The sequence below is a fragment of the Trichosurus vulpecula genome, chromosome 3, assembly GCF_011100635.1.
Source record: "Trichosurus vulpecula isolate mTriVul1 chromosome 3, mTriVul1.pri, whole genome shotgun sequence".
NCBI classification, from domain to species: Eukaryota; Metazoa; Chordata; class Mammalia; order Diprotodontia; family Phalangeridae; genus Trichosurus; species Trichosurus vulpecula.
Window position 1 is genome coordinate 35,388,318 of NC_050575.1, and position 21,659 is coordinate 35,409,976.

The 21,659-nt window shown below is 34.7% G+C and overlaps 1 protein-coding gene across 1 annotated transcript in view; it reads right to left on the minus strand.

Moving 5' to 3' along the window:
* Positions 1 to 2,395: 2,395 nt before the first annotated feature.
* Positions 2,396 to 21,659, minus strand: part of WDHD1 (WD repeat and HMG-box DNA binding protein 1) — an 88,323-nt gene continuing 69,059 nt past the window's right edge. Inside the window, 11 exon segments of the mRNA XM_036748512.1 lie at positions 2,396 to 2,827; positions 3,195 to 3,333; positions 8,330 to 8,463; positions 13,284 to 13,329; positions 13,331 to 13,370; positions 13,373 to 13,445; positions 14,256 to 14,293; positions 15,152 to 15,208; positions 15,860 to 15,975; positions 16,065 to 16,110; positions 16,113 to 16,275. Of these exon segments, the coding sequence (XP_036604407.1) occupies positions 2,627 to 2,827; positions 3,195 to 3,333; positions 8,330 to 8,463; positions 13,284 to 13,329; positions 13,331 to 13,370; positions 13,373 to 13,445; positions 14,256 to 14,293; positions 15,152 to 15,208; positions 15,860 to 15,975; positions 16,065 to 16,110; positions 16,113 to 16,275 (1,053 nt within the window). The 3' untranslated portion in view covers positions 2,396 to 2,626.

Genomic DNA, 21,659 nt, shown 5'->3' on the forward strand with positions numbered 1-21,659 from the left:
CATTTAGTACTACATTTTTCTTTAGTATTAATCTTAAATAAAACAAGACATGAGAAAATTTTAAAAAGTATAAACTACCTTTAAATAGGATAAAGGCTGAGTGGTGATGCAGTAGATCAGAGTGTGTCCAGGCAAGACCCGATTTCAAATCCAGCCTTAGACACTTACCAGCTATGTGACTTTGGTTAAGTCATTTAACTTCTGTTTCTGTTTACTTAGGTTTCCTCAACTGCAAAATGAGGGTGATAATTGCACCTGCTTCCCAGGACTGTTGAGAGAATCAAATGAGATATTTGTGAAATACTTACTCACACAGTGCCTTGCACACATTTATATAAAGCTAACTATTATAACTATTATTAGCTAAAAGGGTCCATAGATATAATTTGGTTTAACTCTGATTTTACATATAGTGAATTCATTTGGAGGGCAGCTAAGTGGTACAGTAGATGGAACACCAGCCCTGAAGTCAGAAAGACCTGAGTTCAAATCAGCTTCAGAAACTCACTAGCTATTATCCTGGACAAGTCACTTAAGCCTGTTTGCCTTGTTTCCTCATCTATAAAATCAATTGGAGAAGGAAATGGCAAAACACTGTAAGATCTTTGCCAAGAAAATCCCAAATGAGGTCATGAAGAGTCGTACACGACTGAGTAACAAAATTCATTTGGCTGAGAGTAAAAAGAAAAGCAAACCACCCTAATCACCTTTTTGGTTGCTGTGATTGTGTAGCCTTCAGTGATTCTGCTCAGAAAAGCACTGCTGGTTCTTTTTGTGGTGGCCAAGAATTGGAAATTGTGGGGACGCCCATCCATTGGGGAATGGCTGAACAAGTTGTGGTATGTGAATGTAATGGAATACTATTGTTTCATAAGAAATGATGCGCAGGTGGACTTCAGAAAAACCTAAGAAGACTTACATGAACTGATGCTGAGTGAAGTGAGCCAAACTGGGAGAATACTGTACACAGCAACAGCAGCATTGTTTGATGACTTACCTCTTCTCAGCAATGCAAGGATCTAAGACAACTGCAAAAGACTCATGATGGAAAATGCTATCTATATCCAGAAAAAGACCTATGGAGTCTGAAAGCATATTGAAGCATTCTATTTGCTCTTTTTTGGTTTGTTTCTTGTTTCTCATGGTTCCTCCCATTGGTTCTAATTTTTTACAATATAACTAATGTGAAAATCTTTAATAAGAATGTATATGTAGAATCTATATCAGATTGCATGCCATTGGGAGGGAGGGACAGGGGGAGAGGAAGAAAATTTAAAACTCAAAATATTATAGAAGTGGATGTTGAAAACTAAAATAAATGATTTTTTTTAAAAAAGAAAAGAACTTATGAAAAAAGTAATAAAAGAAAAAGGACTGCTGTTAACATAGAGGTATCAAACTCATAGTACATGGGTGCAAACTTCTGAATGAGGCCAGAACCAGATTAAAATGTAATTGGGAAATGTTTAGAAAATAAATACACTACCACATGTATAATGTGACTTTGTCGTTTTCTAAGTCGATAGGGACCTATAGGAATTCATTTCCATTTGAATTTGACACCACCAGTGTAGCAGATTAGGAAGTAGAGGATTCTGCCTCTGTCACTGACTACCTACGAAACCTCAGGCAATGCATCAACTTCTCTGGGCCTCAGTTTTCTCATCTGTAAAACGAGAAGCTTACGCTAGATGACTTGTATGATCCCCTGCAGGTCTAAATCTATAATGCCATGTAAATTTAGTTCATCCCTATTCAACTCCTCTCAGCCTAGTCACAATGCTGAGCACACAAAAGGAGCTTAATGTTGATTGACTGCTTGACTGAGAGAACCTATAATCAAGCTGCCCAAAGGGAAATTATGCTCTGGGCTGTAGTGCTGTTAAAGCATTATCACTAAAAATGTTTTCTCCCTACAGTTTTTTAATGTTCAAAAGTCTAAGAAAAAAGAGAATGAAGGCAGTAAAACTAAATTTAATTTCTAGTAAATTTCAGTCATGAAAATGTTAAGGATACTAGGTTAATTATAGAAATACTGTTTTATTTTTAAACGAGCTATAAAAACAAACCATAAAAAGTCAGACATTAAGAAATTTCTTAAACAAAGACTTATATACATAAAACATCCATTTTTATAACAATGTCTCTTTGAAAATGGTCAGACAAGTCCGACAATGAAGAAAGCCATTTTACGTCAACACATTTTGAAAGAGGACTTAGTAGGCCAAATGTCAAATCTGTATTGATCTGTGATACCTGTTATTTGTGATTAGAATAAACATAGTTTGCTAGAGGGCATTTCTGAGACATTTAGACTTGGATAATAACTTCAAAAGGCAGAAAAACAAATTAGAACTAACTTCCAGTTGAGAAAAGATTGGTTCTTAGTCTATGCCAATAATCATAAATGGTCCTAAATGGCTCTACACATTTGGGCAGAGTAAACAGTAAATAGGAACATTTTTTTACAAATGAAATAACAAGTACAGATAGAATCACAGTATTTTAAAAGGACAGGGCTTACTAGTCACTGTTTGCACAAACACATGTAGCTTAGCTAAAACATGATCAAAGCTAATAATGAAAAAAAAAACTAGCTTTTTTTAAGGCCAGTTAATTTTTTATGTTAGTCTTTCTTAAATGCAAAAGCTGACAGTTTCTGGTTGGTAGAGATATCTAGGGATTTTCGTTTTTTTGACAAATTCAGATTCTCCTTTGGATTTCCTTGTTCTCTCTGTTTTGTATCATCACTGCTGGGCTCTCTTCGCTTTTTGGTTTCAGCTTCTTTTGGTTTTTCAGCTCCTCCTTTGGCCTTGTTGGCCCATGCCTTATAAAACAACAAAAAAAAAGGTTAAGTGGAAAACTAATGCTATTTAAAAGTATGACTGGATATTTATGGTTCATAGTATAATGGCTAGAACAGCTGACCATCTGTATCAGTAGAAGTAGTTTCTAAAGAGGGAGTAATTTACACTAATGAAATCAGACCTTAGAATAAAACACACACACACACACACACACACACACACACACACACACACACACACACACGATAGACCTTGCATATGTAAACAAACACTCAACAAAGTTCATTAAGGCTCCTTTCCTGTCCTATAGAACTAAATTCCCAAATACCTCATTAATTTTTAAAAACTGATATTTACCTTTCAATATTTCTCTACAGATTTTCTTACCTTCCTTTCTTCATCTGACAACATTCTGAATCTATTTATTCCCTCTTTTATTATATCTGGTTCCTCTGATAAATCAGGATGATCAGTCAAAATATCACTTCTGTTTTCTTCCAGCCACATCTGGAACCCAGTCTTTGGCCTAAAAGAGTTACACCAAAAAAGCTATTTCAACTGCTAATCACAGTTGGAAAATTATCTTAATACTTGAAGCTATATGGTACCTTTATTTTTTCGTAGCTGAAGGGCATTTATTTCCCCCTGGTCATTTTTCAAATTGGTAATTAACCATTAATTTCATAAAATCTATATGTGATCCATAATTATCCTGGCTAACAGGCCGGAATAAATTACTTAAAATTGTCTTGGTACCATAATTTATTTTAAACAAGCAAACATAAGTTTATAGAATCAAGTTAAAAAGGAAAAAAGTTAAATAGGTAATTTTTCACTTTCAGCAATATCTATGAATTAAACATGTATTAGCATTAAATTCAGAAAGGAGTGAACTTTAGGTAATGCCAATTATCTTTTCTGATTAAAATGTTCCCAAGTCCTTCTTGCTACCACTTTATGCTTAAAAAAATTTTAATAAAGAAAGAAATCTTGTTAATTTCCTACCTTCATGTACTTAAATGAAATCTGGATTTTATTTCATTAAATATGACCACATGGCATTTTCTCCTTTGATGAATATTTCAGACCCATCATTTTGCATTATCATTATTACTATGCTATGTTTAATTTTTAAAAATATAAATTTAATATACATCAACCAAAAAGAACAAAGTCTTATATAAAAATGTTAGCATTTAATAAAGCAAATCTGAACAAACCAAAGGAAAACCAAGAGAGCCAACAATTTGCTGTGTCTCTTTCCAAGGTGGTCTCAGGTTTTGCAACCTTTGTTTAAAAAAAAAAAAGAGTAACTAATATGTATAAACTATTCTGCCCATTTGCTTCATATATGTCTTCCTACATTTCCTTGTATTCTTCATATTTTCCTCCTTATTTTTACAGCGACATAGGATTTCATTACATTTATACCACAATTTTCTCAGCCACTTTTTATGTATTAGAACTTAGTGGCTATTTCAAAGTTTTTACTATTGCCAAAGAAATAGCTACTAATATTTTTGTACAGATTGTTCCTTTTTAAAGACAAATTCCTACCAACTGAATTGCTGAATTAGAGGTTTATGGTTCTTACTGTATGTTTTGCATTATTGCTTTCCAGAAACTTTGTACTATTGTGCAGTACCACCTCCAATGTAATTGTGTGCCTGTTTTCCCTTAGCACTAATAACAATGAAGTGTAGGGGAAGAGAAAGGGAATAAGCATTTACATAGGCACTGTTCTAAGAACTTCACAAATATTATCTTATTTGATAATATCTCAGTTTATAGGGTTTTTTCCTACATTTTCCATTTTAGCAGATATGTCATAGCTTAAGATTGCCTAGATTCACATAAATCTGATTAGGGAATACATGTGTCTTTTCATGTACTCAAGAACACTAAAGCAATAGTTTGTATTTCCTTCTTCAAAAATTGTCTCTTGATGTCCTTTGCACCACCAACAAGTAACTATTACTCTAATAGATAAACTGGCAATTCTAAGGCTATGGCTGAAGAACATTTTATTATCTGCATTGGTAGAGGGAGTTTTTTCATTAAAAGTTTCCTATACCCATGAAATCCCAGATCTAGTTAAGAAAACAAACTCAAAACCATGTATATATCCATTCCTTAGAGCTTCTAGAATGTTGAATCTTTGTATTTTTGCAAATATTTTCCCAATGTTTTTTAATTGCAGAAGTACTGTTTTGTGCTCTGTAGATCTTAATTTTGTATAATTAAACCCAGTGAATATGTCTTCCAAGAATTTCTTTCATCTGTTTGGTTCCTCTTTTCCAAAGTTGAGACAAATAGAGCATTACTTCTTCCTCTTTTAAAAAAATGATTTTTTAAGTATTTGATTATTGATCTAGTTAAAAGTTTGTCATAGACTCATTTTTTGTCATAAAGTTATTCAGGCTTTAAGCCTGGGTTACCCCATACTAGCCAGTTTTTAATAATTATTTGTTTTAAAATACATTTTGAAATCTGGAACATATCTTTATACCACTGAGTCTTCTTTCTCTCTACACACATACACTTTAGTTTCTTTAATGCTATTTAGTTCTGTAATTTCTTTTTTGTCTTTTTATTAGGTTTACAAAATCTGACAATGATACATTAAAATCTACTATTATTGATTTTTTTCCAGATATGTCTTCTGGCAAGGCTGAAGTGGTGTCTTTTTTTGAACTACAGAATCATTTGATAAATATACGTAAGGTACGTGTCTCATAATTTTGTTTTTACATATATAAATACACACACACACACACACACATATGTGGACCTGTGATTTCATCACTGCAAGGACCTCATAGTGTAGAAATAGCCTCTATAGCTGCAAATTAACAATTTATCTGTATCTTTTGTAGTCATTTAAAGCAACCTGGGGGACAGTATGGCATAGTGAAGAATGAGGAGGTCTCAACCAGAAACACCTGGTTCAGGTACCCCTCAGACACACATTAGCTGTGGGTTCCTGGTCAAGTGACTTAATTCTCAGTGCTCTAGGCCACCAGAGTCCCTAAAATAATAAGTTGTATAGAAGGTGCCCACCTACACTGGTAAAAGGAGTTTCTTCACTTTAGAGATCTTTTTACAGTGAAATCACTGCTCTAGTCTCTACCCATAATTCTTTAAATGCTTCAGCGCTGCTCCTCCTTCATTGTAAATTTTAGGCCATCCTTTCAGTCTGAAATTATGTAAATCTTTTTGGATTACTATAAATAATATGCTGTTGAATTTTCTTTCCTAATTCATTCTGTATTTTTTTCCGCTTAGAGAGCAAGTCTGTTGTTAATTACTAGGTTTGTCATTTTTTCCAATCATTCTATACAAAGGGAATATGGTATTCTTACCATTTGTTATTATGTGAATGATTATGGAGGTTGGCCTTTTAAATTGGCAATTTTCTGACCTGATCTCTCTCACCCTTTTAATTTTCTACTCTTAAAAAAATTGCAGGGGGCAGCTAGGTGGCACAGTGAGTAGAGCACCAGCCCTGGAGTCGTAAGTACCTGAGTTCAAATCTGACCTCAGACATGTGACACACTTACTAGCTGCGTGACCTTGGGCAAGTCACGTAACCCCAATTGTCCTGTCTTTCCCCCTCCAAAAGACAAACAAAAAAAATTGCAACATCTTCCTTGCAACTTGTAGAATTTATTTCTTATAATTATAGCGTGGGAATTTAATTAAAATGTCTAGGAGAGCTGTACTTTGGATTCTTTCTTGACAGAGTTCTTACATTTTATTTGAATAATATTACTTCTGTTTGTTAATTCTGTGATTACTCACTATACCATATACAGTTGACATTCTTTTGTTTTTTTAAATTTTCTAGGATGCCAGTAATTCCGAAGTTGATGTCTATCACTCCATGTCTGTCACCTGGAACTATGTTTTCCAACTGTTTGGATAATTCAGCGATTTTCTAAGTTGCATTTCCCAATTGATCTGTTTGGTCTGCAATCCTGTTTTCTGCTGTAGTATGCTGTTAGTTGCTTCTGTGGATTTTTTGTGGTATTCTATTCTATACTCATCATTTTAATAATTATTCATCCCAATCTTTTTTTTAAACATGTTTGAATTCTAGCTCCTATAATCATTTTTATTTTTTTCAGAATCTCTTGTTCTTGCAATTTTCTTCCAAGCATTAATTCTTACTTTTTAAAAATAAATGTGTCATTTTTCCATTTGCAGACATATCTTAGAATATCCTGCATTGTTTCTTTTTCCATATGTATTACTTTTAATAAATTAACTGTTTAATAGTTTGCTGTTGTATTGGTGCTTAAAAAAACCTTTGTTAATTTTTTACTTCAGGTGATTTTTCTTTTCTTGTGCTCTTTTTAAGAATTTTTCTTTCCTTTGGGGCTTTTCTACGTTGTTTTGCACTTTAACAATAAAAACCTGTATTTGTACTTTGTTAAAGCAGAGACACCACACATTTTATTAGGTGTGCATTTAATTATTACTTGCAATATATGATAGGATTATTGCCCTGTTAGAAATGAGGGACTTGGGCACATAGAGAGGTGAAAAGACAAGTTCAGATTGAGAAACTGATGGCATAACTGCATTGAGAAGTAACAGCTTCTAAAAGTTTACTGTCCAGTGCTTAACCTAATGTACCAAGGAGCTTGTAAATTATAGATGAAAAACCATTCTCGAACAAGTTACTTAACTTCTCTGACATTGTTTCCTCATCTATAAAGTGAAGGGGGTTGGATAGATTCTCACTAAGATCTAAATATAGAAACCCTAGATCCAAATGGATTTTTTAAAAAAGTTATGCAAAGTAAGATGTATCCGTAATTTAAATTCATACCCAAGAAAAGTAGAAAAATAAATACTTCTTTAAAAATTGATGGAAAATAAATCTAGTTTAAAGTTATTGTTATCTTCAAGTTTATTTTTTCTTTCTCAAAGTGTAAATAGTTTGGATTTTATGAGTTTGTTGGGAATTTTGTTCTTTGAGCAGTCAAATCTGCTGAGATTAAAACTATAATTCAAAAATTATTTTGAAAAAATCTCCTAAATTTTAAGAGCTTATTACTTTAATATTCTGACCAAAGTTGGCAGGACAACATGGCAGAATTAGTTACTGCAATTTTCTGCTCATACTGTCTTTTCCTTGAACCATAATCTTAAAGAGAAATAATAATTATCAAATACCCTCTGCCTATATCCACAATGTCTGGTCATATCAAGGATTACGGGATCCTACAGGTACAATTCTAGAAAGAGATTAAAAAGATTTTTTTATATCCCGTTAATATAAAAGATACATAATTCCAGAGTTAAATTGTGGTTTTTTTTCCCAAGTACAGTCAAACCTTTATAAACAGAAACTTTAACAGAAGGGTAAAATCAGCTTGATGCCCTTCTCCATCTGAAAAGATAAAATATGATTTTACCCTTGTCACTTTAAATGATGTAGTTAAAACAAATTTCATATACTAAAGCTTAAAAAACTATAATGAACTATATTGAGAAGGCAATAAAATCTGATGTACCTTGACCTTTCATTTTCAATATTTTGAGCAGACATAGCTGGGCTTTCAGATAATGAATTTTCAGGATTTACTTTCTCTTCCACTATTTTATCTGGTTGGGAGATATTGGCCTGAAAAAAATTTTTTGCTGGTACCTATAAAAGAATTACAAAAATTGTCACATCTCATAAAGGTTAATAATTTTACATATCACAAATATATGTGAAAATAGCATTTAAACAATGTCAAAAATCACACTCAAATAATTCTCACTTTCTAGCAGGTCCTTGACTCCCAGAACTTAGTCCCCTCATAGTAGCAAGATTGCCCCCAGCTATTCCAGCCTTGCTTGCTCAGGGTACAAATAGGAGATTTTTGCCTCTCAATTCCTCTCTTCCCAGACTTTTAATATGGCTCTTAAATATTAAAAAAACAAACTGATGAAACAATCAAAAATCCTCAAGATACAAAAGTATGATCTGGTTTTGAATATTTACAATACAAGACTCTCTCCCTAAGATGATTTACAATAATTTCTTACTGTACTCTTGTTATAATTTTACTCTACAGCTGTATTTTGCATAGTTATATAGCTTGATATTTTCCTATTTTTTTTCTTCAGGACCAAAGGACAAAAGAGATCATAAAGACAAAAATAACAATTCTGACTACATAAAATGAAAACATTTTTACATAAACAAACCAGTACAGTTGGAGTGAAAAAAAAAGGAGCTGTCAGGAGGGAAGGGAAGGGGCAGGAATCTACATCAAACACCTAATAAAAGTTTTACTTCACACCCAGCAAACTGATAAGGGAAATATGGGAATAGTCAAAAGTTGGAGGGGTTGTAAAAGATGGGAATATTATCATACTGTTTGTGGAACTAAGAACATCAGTACAAATATTTTAGAAAATAATTTGGAATTATATAAAGTGACTATGTGCACACTGACCAAAAGATTCCACTGCTAGGCATATTATATCTCCCTTCCCTAAAAGGTGATGAAAGATAGATTACATATATACCAAAATCTTTATAGAAGTATTTTTTTATTAGCAAAGAATTAGAAAAAAATTAGATGTCCATCAACTGGGAAATGGCTAAATGAATGGTAGTACATGAATATAATGGAATACCATTGTTCCATAAGAAAGGAAGAATGTGAAAATACAGGGAAGCATGGGAAGCCTTACATGAATTAATGAGAATGAATAAGCAGAACCAAGAAAACAATATAAACAGGGACTATAACAATTTAAACAGAAAGCATACCACAACAAACAAAAATTTATCATTGTCTAATTATAATGACCAAACTTGGTCCCAAAGAAGAGATTTGAAAATGTACCATCCTCTCTTCTTTGGAGAAGTGGGGACTACAATTGTGAATATAACTAATTGTGAATATTACAACATTACTATAACATGAGAAATCACAAAAGGGGCAGTTTCAGAGAAATCTGGGAAGACTTACATGAATTGATGCAGAACCAGGAGAACATCAATAATATCAACATCATAGAGATAATCAACCCTAAGAGATTTAAGATTTCTGTTCAAAGACCAACTGTGTTTCCAGAAGACTAATAATGAAGAATACAACGAATACAACCCATCTTCTGACAGAGAAGTGCTGGACTCAAGATACATCAGTTGAGACATATACTTTGGGACTGCCTAACTTGGGAATGTGTTGCTTGACCATGCACATTTGTTACTGGAGTATTTTTTTTTTCCCCCCACCTCCAATTCTTTTTTGCGAGGGTGGGGAGAGTGAGACTAGCCAAAAGAAGAAAAGAAAGAAAAAAAAAGTTTTGTTAATTGAAAAAAAAATTAAAAGATAGAAAAAAGGACTGAGTTTAAATCCCAGCTTCAGCAGGATGCCTGGGGGTGGGGCAGTGTGCAACCCACCCCCCAGCTGCTAATGCTTTCTCCTCTGGGATTACCATCTCCCTACTCTATATAACTCATATTTACGCTGCTGTTTATATCTTCTCTCTTTCATTACAATAAGTCCCGTGAGGACAAAGGCTATTTTTGCCTATCTTTGTTTTCTCAATACTCAGCACAATGTGTGGTATATAGTAAGTGCTTAATAAATAATTACTGACTGGCTGATGGGCATTGCTGGACTCGGTTGATGTGTTGGTTAATGTCTCCACCCACTATAATTTATATACACAAATATGCACACATACATACATATATATATATACACACATATATATGTACTCTTTGCTTTAAGGGATGGTTCTTTCAGTGGTGGGGGATATATTGGTTTTTTTAAAGAAAAGTGATATAGAAACAAAAGATATCAATAAAAATTATTTTAAAAAGCTTTAATTTTTTTAAATATGAAAGAATTTTTCCAAATCACTAAGAAGGAAATAAAACGAAAAATTTTCCCCTCCTCTCCATCAAACCGTCAAAGATGATACAAGACAAAGAAGGTAATGCTGGAGAAATGTATAGCAAGTCCATAATTTTGCCTTGGACTAAGGAGGACTTGAGTCAGAAAGGGAAGAGAGCCAAACCTAGAAGCAATACCTTTCCTGTCTAGAACTTCAACTGTAGAGTCCTGTAGGAAAAAGAGACAAGCCACAGAGTCCAGGAATACTGGTGGTGAACCTACACCACCAATCAAGCGTTACATGTAACCATTCTTATTGTTAGTACTGCACCGTTGTTTTTTTCTTTGCATGTATTGCTGAAATGTTAATTGTCTTATGTTCTATATATATTTTAGGCATTAGCCTGTGAAGGAATGCTTTGCATTTATGATAATGTATTGCATATACTATGAAAGTTGATTGGAATATACTATAAATGCTTTGTCAGGCAACTAAAAAAATTTGAAACGTGAGGAAACATGTAACACCCATTTACAATGGGTTTTCCCACAGAGACCATGGATAATGTTATTGTCTTTTAAAGAAGGAATATGGATCTTAAGAGACTGAGAATTCAAATGTCATTCTGGAGAGTTTCAGAGAGAAGATCTAGAGAACTTCTGTCCTGAGAAACTGAATTTAATAGAATTTAGCGGCTGTCATGAAAGAACTGAGTGATGCAACGGAGTTTCCAGAGCCGAGAAGTCTGCAGTAGCAGCAACGGTTAGAGATGACTCTGGCTGTGAGCTTTCTCCGTAGCCACTACACTGTAAATAATCATGTTTTGTTGTTTTAGTTAATACATTCTATAGCTAATAACCTTGTTGTTTATTTAGCCTGGGAGAACAAGAGTAGGGGAAGAGAGGGAGAGGTAAAGAGAGATGACCAAATGCTTATGGAAAAAGAAGATTCTCCAGTTTGTTAAATAAGTTATATGTTAACTATAACTTATCTAATAAACTGGGAACAGTACGACACTATTAGTAGAGCTTTGAATTTTTCCAAATGTTCTGGAAAACAATTTGGACTCAGCACCACAAAGAAATCAAAGAGGAGGGATAAGATCCATACGTACAAAATGTTATATCAGGATTTTTATTGTAGCAAAGATGTGGAAATAAAGCGGCTGCTGAGGAATGGATAATCAAACTGTGTTATCTGAATATAACGAATACTACTAACAGTAAGAAATGACAAATATAACAGCTTAAGAGAAGCCTGGGAACACTTATATGAACTGATGAAAGTGAAGTGGGCAGAACCAGGGACAATTTACATGAAGACTACCAAAACATAAAGGAAAACAACTCAGAGAGACTTGGAGCTGTGCATCAATACAGTGACCGATCAGGACTTCAGAAGGCCGATGATGAAGTATTCTTCCCACCTCTTGGATGAGAGATGATGGACCAGAGGTGCAGATATAAATTTACAGATGTAGACAATCTGACAATTTGTTTTACTTGGTGACTACTGGTTATGAGAGGGCTTCTATGTGAGACATGGAGGAATAGTGGAAGAAGGGAGGTGGTAGGTGATGAAAGTGAAAAAAAAAGAAACCTATCAATTGAAAAATACATAGAAGAAAGCAAAAGGCAGGTGCAGAGACAGTTTTGGCTACTAGGGTATTAAATTTCATATATAGCTACTGTAACTATGCAATTTCTTTTCCTCTTTAGCATTTTATTTATGTGGATTTTGACTTTTGCTTGACAAGCAGATGGTCTGATTATACTGAGCAAGCTAATTCTGACCTGGTTTCTAGAACAGTAACTAATAAGTTACTTGTACGTTAAAATACAACCAATTTTATTTTTTTGATTTGTTTTTCAATGTTTTCAACATCTATTGACTTCTGAAACATGTAGGATACACAAGCATGAACTTAAGAATAATCCAGAAACCTTTCACCACAAGTTTCTCAAACTGAGCCTTATTCCAATAAACTTTTGCCATCCACCCTTTCACCTCATTTAAGTCACCAAATATCAAGTATTTGTTGACTTAGGTTGGAGTTTATTATCAATTCTTCATAGAATTTCTCCACTTCCATTTTTCTTTAACAGATGTTATTTTCTTCATGGTGGTCTTTTACTTATGAGTGTCACAGAATTAGATGAAAAAGTGTCCCATGAAAATATGCCTTTGGGTACACCACCACAAGCCATAAAACAAAACAAAACAAAAAAAAAACCTAAAAATGACCTCCAACCTCTCTGAGTATAGATATACCCTTCACTGAATATTCCAATCCTTTAGACCTAAAATGGATAATTTTTATGACTTAATGTTATCAAAAAAATTTATCACTTTGTGGTGAATTTTCAGGTGATGAGTCCCCTCTGACTAGTCATTAGACAAAAGATAATGTGTTGCTGGGCCCATAGTTAAAATAAAATCTTCCAGTTTGGTTAGATCTGCCAGAGTGTGCACTCTAATCACATATACTTCAAAAGTCCAGAATTTTCTCCTCATTCTGATGAAGGACTGGAGCTGGATGTCAGAGGAGGGTAATTTAAAGTAAGACAAAAGTTAAGAGGTTGCTATTCACAAATAATAAATGGCAATGGAAATAATACCTGCTTGTGACTTTGGTTTTGGAGTCAGAGGTTTAAAACTGGGGATTTTTCATATTTGCAGTTCGATTAGGCACAGTAGATGTCTTGGATATTTGTTCATATTATCTAAAATGTTACTTGATGTTGAATGTACTGAAATGGTTGATTCTTTTGAACTGGCTGAGACCTAAAAAAGACACACTGTTGAAATTTCACAGGAAAAACAAACCGTTTTTTCCTTTCAAATTTCAACGAAAATCTTTTAAGCAAATCCTATCTCTAGAAATAAAACTGATGAATATAGTTTGGCAAAGCCGAATTAAAAAATGTGGTCTACTTCAAATGTAAATTACCTTGCCAACTGGCCAAATCACTACATATGAAACAATATTTAGGGCTAGTAAAATTGTTACTATTGACTATGCCAACGATTAGCACATCTAAAACATTCTTGCCAAAGAGAATTAGTTTTTTCTTTCTCTTCTTCTTACAACAATTTAGTCATTAAAAACTGACTGTAGTATGTCATAATCACTTTTAAAGAGGACTATTAAGAACCTAAATGCCAAGCTATTTCTGACTTTGATGTGCATATAAAACAAACAAAATCCTGTAAAAAGGCAAATTTGCAATACCTCAAAAGTACTTTTGAAAGGATTTTCTTTTGTTTATATTGCTCATAAAAAATTGGAAATAGTGTGGCATTTAGGTTCCAAACAGTCCTCTTTAAAAGTGAATGACATACTACAGTCAGTTTTTAATGACTCCTAACAGTTCTTTAATTTTGAGCACCTTTACATGCATCTTGAGGGGACAGGGGTAGGAGAGGAAGGGGAAGAAAATTTGGAACTCAAAAACTTGTGGAACTGAGTCCTGTAAGCAAACAACAAAAACCTAATTAATTATTAATTTTTAGCAATATAATTTTGAGCATGTCTGACCATTTCTCCCAAACACTATTAAATTACAGAAAATATATTACTTGAAAAATTCTTACCTTAAAGGGATTCACTCGTCCTTGGTTGCTAGGTGTGACTGTACCATTTATAATAAAGAGAAACTCAATTATATGTCTTATTTACAATTAATATTTTATCTAAAATGACAAATATATGTATATTTCCTTTATTTTCAAAGAACATATAAAATATTACATAATTTCACAAAGTTACAATTTTAACAAAAGGTTTATGGTAAGTCTAAGATAATTTTACAGAGGAGCAGCAAAATTTTCTAGAGACTATAGGAAACATGTCTTTAGCTTTCCTGCCTAAAGTAGGGAGACTGACCATTTAGAATTTCTTCAGATAACAAATGAATCCTTCTTAACCTATGCAGACTCAAAGGACTATTTCATATTTAGAAGAAAAGAATAAGGAAGAAATTCTCCTTGGCTTCCTTATCAAAAAGAAATTGACAGGCATTAACTCTAGGTATAAAGAAAGGGCTATAAGTTGTAGAATAGGTCAGTGAAGGAGAGAAATGTTAAGAAAGATGAGACCAAGACACATTTACATTTTCATTAAGACCAGGGTTAGATTTAAGGCTTGTAAATTTCCCCTTTCATTTTCTATTTTAACTCCTATGTTTCCTTGTGGATAATATAAGGAAGGGAAAAAAATAATTAAGGGCTGTATGCTTATTTCAGAGCCACTAGGATAGGAAGAAGTTGGAAATCTACATCTCTTTTCAAAGTGACCTGGGAAAGAGGAGACCAGGTAAAATGAAAAATGGTGAGTAGGATACTAAGGGCAGCAGAGGAGCAAGTCTTGCACTCAAAGTAGAAGAAAGCAGGGCATGAGTACTTAGCTCAGGTTTACACTAGAAAGAAGTTCCATACATTCTCTCCTTCTACCCCCTCTGCCTCAGGAAAAACTTAAAATTGTTTCTTACCTGATTTGGTAGCTGGCCCATCAGCTGAATTTCCATTTTTACAAAATGGATTCTGTCCTATGGAGCAATTAAAATTAAAAAGTATTGCTTAAATTTTAGCATTAAGCTCCACTACCAACAGAAGTATTCAATAAAGAGCTGATCCGCTTCCCTAGCCTCAAAATTAGCTTTCCTTTCTCAGGATAGCATTTTGCCTTCTATTTTTTTTTAAAGCTTATATCATATTCTATTGTTCACATCGAGTTCCCCCTAGGAGATCTGTTAAGGCAGATTGATGACTTAATTCATTGGATCACAGGCCTTTTAGCTGAGATAAGGCGTTTGAGATCTTCTAGTCCTCACTTTTCTTTCTTCTGGGGAAAGGCAGCAGGCATAGTGTCTTAGTAAATGATTATTGAATAAACAAAAATGGAGGGAGAAGGCATCCTTTTCAAATGCAACATTTCTCTAACCTGATACCCATAAGCTACAACTGACTAGACTTATGAAGAAGAAAGCAATTACTATTATGGAAATCAACTATTATAGAAAATTATTATTCTGCCTTCACCCCTACTCAAAATACAGTCTTATTTTTTTTCTTTCTGCTTTTCTACTGCCAAAAAACTTCCCATTGTCTTATATAGAACATAACATACTGTGGACATGCAACATGAATGTCAGACAGAAAAATAAATATTTGTCTTACTGTCCCCAAACATATCTTACTATTCTTATGTAGATCTGTTTTTTTCTTCTGTTTCATCGGCTTCTTCACTGTCCTCAGAATTATCTCCTCAACTTTGTGATCTACGACCCTAGGTTGGCTCCATTCTGTAGTGCTACTGTAATTAAAAGGGAATAATAGTATTCATTATAAACATCAATATAACACTCAGAAAAAATTAACATTATCACCGAAAATTTAGTTTACCTAGTATTCAGCTTATTTCTGAAATCTTCCTCTTCTCGTTTAAGGATGCTGCCAACTCTGTTGCCTTCTCTACAGCCAACTCACTAAGCCTTTGGGCTAATATTAATTTCCTTGAGCGAGAAGCATATTTAATGGCTAAATTCACAGCATTTTGAGTCATTAGTTCAGCAAGCTCCACACAACGAAACTCTCGATCCAGTTTACAAGAAAGCTGAACCAAAGAGGAAAAAATAGACATCTTGGTCTTTGATCAGACAATTAAAGTGAAGTTTCTATAAATAATGAGACATGAACATACCAGAAATAAATAAATAAATAAATAAATGTTCTTACAGCAAAAATTGAAAATCAATATCAAATCAGAAAAAAAATGAGAAGATAACACATAGAATTGAGACAAAAGTAACCTGATATGTTTACATGAGTTATTGACATTGAAAAATGAGAAATGATGTGGCCTATGTTGAATTGCTTGCCTTTTTAGGGAGGGTGGGTGGGAAGGGAAGAGGGGAGAGAATTTGCAACTCAAAGTTTTTAAAAACAAATGTTCAAAAAAAAAAAGTTTTTGCATGCAACTAGAAAATAAGATACACAGGCAATGGGGCGTAGAAATTTATCTTGCCCTACAAGAAAGGAAAGGAAAAGGAGATGGGAAGGGAGTTGGGTGACAGAAGGGAGGGCTGACTGGGGAACAGGGCAACCAGAATATACACCATCTTGGAGTGGGGGGGAGGGTAGAAATGGGGAGAAAATTTGTAATTCAAACTTGTGAAAATCAATGCTGAAAACTAAATATATTAAATAAATTAAATAAACTAAAAAAAAATGAGAAATGAATAAAAAACCACCAAGCATTGCCATTTCTAAGGACTTTTTAAAAAGTTTTTGGTCTGACTTGCCAATGACCACATAGCTAGTACACGTCCAAGTCTTCTTGACTTTAAGGCTATTTCTCTATTTTGATCTACTGTCCCACTCTAAACAAGGAAGATTAGCTAATATAAAGCACCAAAACCATCCCAAGGTAAGGATCAAACCAGAAAAAGAAAAACAAACAGATGAAAAATGAAAAAGATCTAGAAAAATTCTACATTCAACTTTCCCAAAATGACAGTGGATCTTTGGACTCTAAATCCCAGGCCCTGGTGTATTTATGTGAGAAAACAGATATGGCCTTAAAAAAGAAAAAAAACAAAAAAAGATAAGAAGAGCAACCAGACCAAATATCCACGGCGCAGTTCTGCACTGAAAGTGACAATTGACAGAGAATTTCTCAAACTACCTGAAAGAAAGGGGGATACTAAAATCTTTGAAAAAAATTTAAGTTCATTATTACCTTCTTACCCTCCCCCCAAACTGAATGTTAGAACATAAACTATTGGGTCATATGCCTATTTTTCTACCTCTAAAATGTTTATGAAAATAATCTACATATATAAGCAAGGGTACTCCTTGAAGTATGTATGAATAGGCTTGAGGCAGGCTTTTAAAAACAATACTCAATAACCACCACTTTTACCATCATACATAGAACACCACTGTGGTTACATGTTGACAATAAAAAAACTATTTGATTTGGTAGAGCAAAATTTTACTTTAAGCTGGGCTGTCCTCCAAAAAAATGACTCTGATAGAGATTATACAATTATACAATATTCATCAAAATTATACAATATTCCCTAAATAACAGGTATAATTTTATCTGACTTAATTCTGATTACTAATATTGAGGGAGACATAAAACCGTGACATGTAATCTTGACAAAGGTATTTGTCACTGTTAAAGAAGACATGCAGTCTAAAGTCTGCAGGGAAACAGAAGAATTCCTTATAGAACTGAGGTTTTTACCCTAGGGTATATGAACTTTTTAAAAAATATATTTTGACAACTGTATTTCAATATGACTGGTTTGCTTTGTAATGGCACATATAGCAAGTTGTCCTATGATGGGACATGTTCCTAAAAATCACCATGCCAAGCAAAATCTCGAAATAAAAACCATAGAGCTTATGGGGAAAATGGGGTTAGGGGTATAACACTCAAATATGGTTCCAGGGGAAACCACAGAAGCCAAACATAAGGAACTTCCACCACAGGATCTGGGTCACCACCATCAATATCAGCCACTGCTCCATGAGGGGAGTAGGTGAGGATATCCCACCTATGACTGGGACTAGCCCCTTCCATGAGGTGTCCAGCAGCACCCCCAACAGTGATGAGTCCACTTCCAGAAGCAGTATGCAGTGACTATCTTTGGCTGGGCTTTTCCCTGGGCAGATGGCTGGGGATGGTGTGGGTCAAAAGGACTAAGTTATCCATTCATCTGTTTTGGGCTAGGAATGACATATTAGGAATTTCACTATCTTCCTTTTCCTTCCATGCCGGCCTGTCCAGGCCCTCATTTCTTGCTCTCTTGGGTGTTAAGCTCTGTCCTCCAACTCTCAGCTCTCACAGCATCTAGGTGGAGAAAGATGACCATCACAATGCTTTTCCCCAATTGGAGCCTGATATCACCTCTTCCTACAGGCCCTACTGCATGCTGGTGGTTCCCCTCAACCCATCTGTAGGGGTCACAACCCCCCCCATGCATACCCCACCACCATGGTACAGTGTTATGCTCAAAGCATTCCCTAATATATCAATCGCGACAGAGCAAATTTACATGTTCTAAACAAGTATTATAACAGTATTGACTGCATTTTATTTTATGCATTTGAAAACACCATTCTGAGAAGAGGTCCATAGGCTTCACCACACTGCCATGGATGGTTCATGACATAAAGAAAGGTTAAGAAACCCTGATATAAAGGTGGAGCCAAAACAGTGGAATAGAGACAATTCAGTTAAATTCTCTCAACATGCTGTCCAAACAACTTTAAAATAATGCCTCAAGTTGAATTCTGGAGTGGCAGAGCCAACAAAAGGTTGATATGAGAGATTTTTACATCCCAAGACAACTTAAGAGGTTAGCAGGAGAGGTATGTGACACCAGGGTTGGGGCTAGGCCTGGCAAGGCAGAATGCATGAGGTAGCAATACCAGCAGAGAGCCTTGGAGGCAGCCGTGACTGCAGCAGCAGCAACTTCAGGAGCTCTCAGTGCAGAGCTCGTAAACGCCTCAGACAACTATCAGAAAGAGATTACAGGGGATCCTTTGCTGGCAGTGGGTGCAGGACCCTGTTACATTGCCCTGTTACAGTTAAAGATCACAGTTGCACAATGAAAAGGAGGACTAGTGCTTCTCGATGCAGAAAAGTAGCGTGCCTAGTAACAGTTCCAAGACAGAGAAGAGCACTAGGTCCTGTGGCTGCAGGAGAGCAGGGGCCCTAGTCACAGTTCCAGGGCAGAAAGGAATACTAGGGCCTGTGGCTGCAGGAGAGCAGGGGCCCTGGTCACAGTTCCAAGGCAGAGAGGAGCACTAGGGCCTGTGGCTGCAGGAGAGCAGTGGTCCTGGTCACAGTTCCAAGGCAGAGAGGAACACTAGCACTTTTGGCCACAGAAGAGCAGGGGACCTAGTCACAGTTCCAGGGCCAAGAAGAATACAAGCACTTGCAGCTGCTGGGGATCAGGGTTCCTTCCTGGCTAAAGACCAGAGCACAGGCTGGAGTAGTAGTGATAATACCTCTCCTTCGAGGTACTGAAAACTGAAATACTCTAGAACTAGCTCAGAAAACAGCAGCACAAAAAAAACAGTTGCTTGGGACAAGTGCCTTCCCCACCCTGGGAGCAGAGTTTGACTTTAACATAAAAGTAAAAGTCAAGAAATAGTAGGGAAAAATAAGGAAACAATAACAAACAATAACAAAAAGAACCTGACCACAAGAATTTACTATGGTGACAGAGAAGATCAAGACACAAATTCAGATTAAGACAATGATGTCAAAAAAGTTCAAGCAAAGCCTCAAAGGAGAAAAAAAATGTGAATTGTACACATGCCCAATTGTTCCTTTGATTTTTTGGATTTCTCTTTTGGAGTTTAATTGGGGACAAGAGAAAGGGGTAGTGGTAAAGATAGAAGGGAGGGAGGATTAAGGGAGGCAGTGGTCAGAAGCAAAACAGACTTTTGAAGAAAAACAGGATAAACAGAGAGAGAAGAATAAATAGGGATAAAAGGCACCTTCAAAAAACCTGACCACGTATTAAGGCAAGGCAGTCCAACCTTAGGTTTTTATTGAAACAATAGACGATGTATTTTGTCATTTTAGTGAGAGTTCTGTGGCAGCTTGGCTTGGTTTATTAAAGCATTTATGTAAATTTCTATGCTTGTAGGCTGGCCGCATGTGGCCCACAGGCTGCATTTTGGACAGCCCTGTATTCAGGCATAAAAATCTCACAGCCAAATTAAAAAATCAGAAATATTAAATGCATCCTTTTCAGATCATAATGCAATAAAAATAGATTAAAAATTAACTGGAAACTAAATGATTTATTCCTAAAGAATGGGTAGGTCAAAGAAGAAATCATAGAATAAAAACAATGAGACAGTATGTCAAAATTTGTGGGATACAGCCAAAGCAAGGGAAATTTTATATCTCTAAACACCTACATCAATAAAATAGAGAAAGAGCAGATCAATGAATTGGACAAACAATTAAAAAAAACTAGAAAAAGAACAAATTAAAAATCCCCAATTAAACACCAAATGGAAATCCTGAAAATCAAAGGAGAGATTAATAAAACTGAAAGTAAAAAAAAAATCATTGAACTAATAAGTAAAACTAGGAGCTGGCTTTATGAAGAAAAAACCCCAATAAAATAAACTATTAATTTGATTAAAAAAAGAAAGAAAACCAAATCACTAGTATCAAAAATGAAACAGGTGAATGCACCACCAACGAAGATGAAATTAAAGCAATCATTATGATCTACTTTGCCCAATTATTTAAAAATAAATCTGACAATCTAAGTGAAATGGATGAATAACTACAAAATTATAAACTGCCCAGATTAATAGAAGAGGAAATAGAATACTTAAATAACCCTATCTTAGAAAGAGAAATTGAACAAACCATCAAGGAGTTCCTTAAGAAAAAATCCCTAGGACTAGACAAGTGAATTCCACCAAGCATTTAAAAAACAATTAATTCCAATACTATATAAATTATTTGGCAAAACAAGCAAAGAAATACTACCAAATTTCTTTTATCAAACAAATATGGCATTGATACCTAAACCAGGAAGAGCAAAAACAGAGAAAGAAAACTATAGACCAAATAATTTTTCAAATGAATACTGAAGCAAAATTTTTAAGTAAAATAGTAGCAAGGAGATTACTGCAATATATCACGAAAGAAATAATTATTAAATAACTAATAGTTAATATTGGGGAGACACAGGATTTACCCCTCTCTGAAACCTTATTCTCTACTAAGCCAAACCAGCATCTGAAAGACATTGCTGATAATGTGATTGGATTAACTTTCTCCTCAATTTTGTTCAGACCCCACCCAGGTGGGGAAGCCCAGTGTTCTACTCAGGTTTATGGGGATAAATTCTTTCATTAGACTCCCCAAGGCTGGGGGTGATATGGAAATAAATAACATGATCAAAGTCACATTCCCCCAGCCCCTCATTAGAATAGATTCTCGCCTCATTG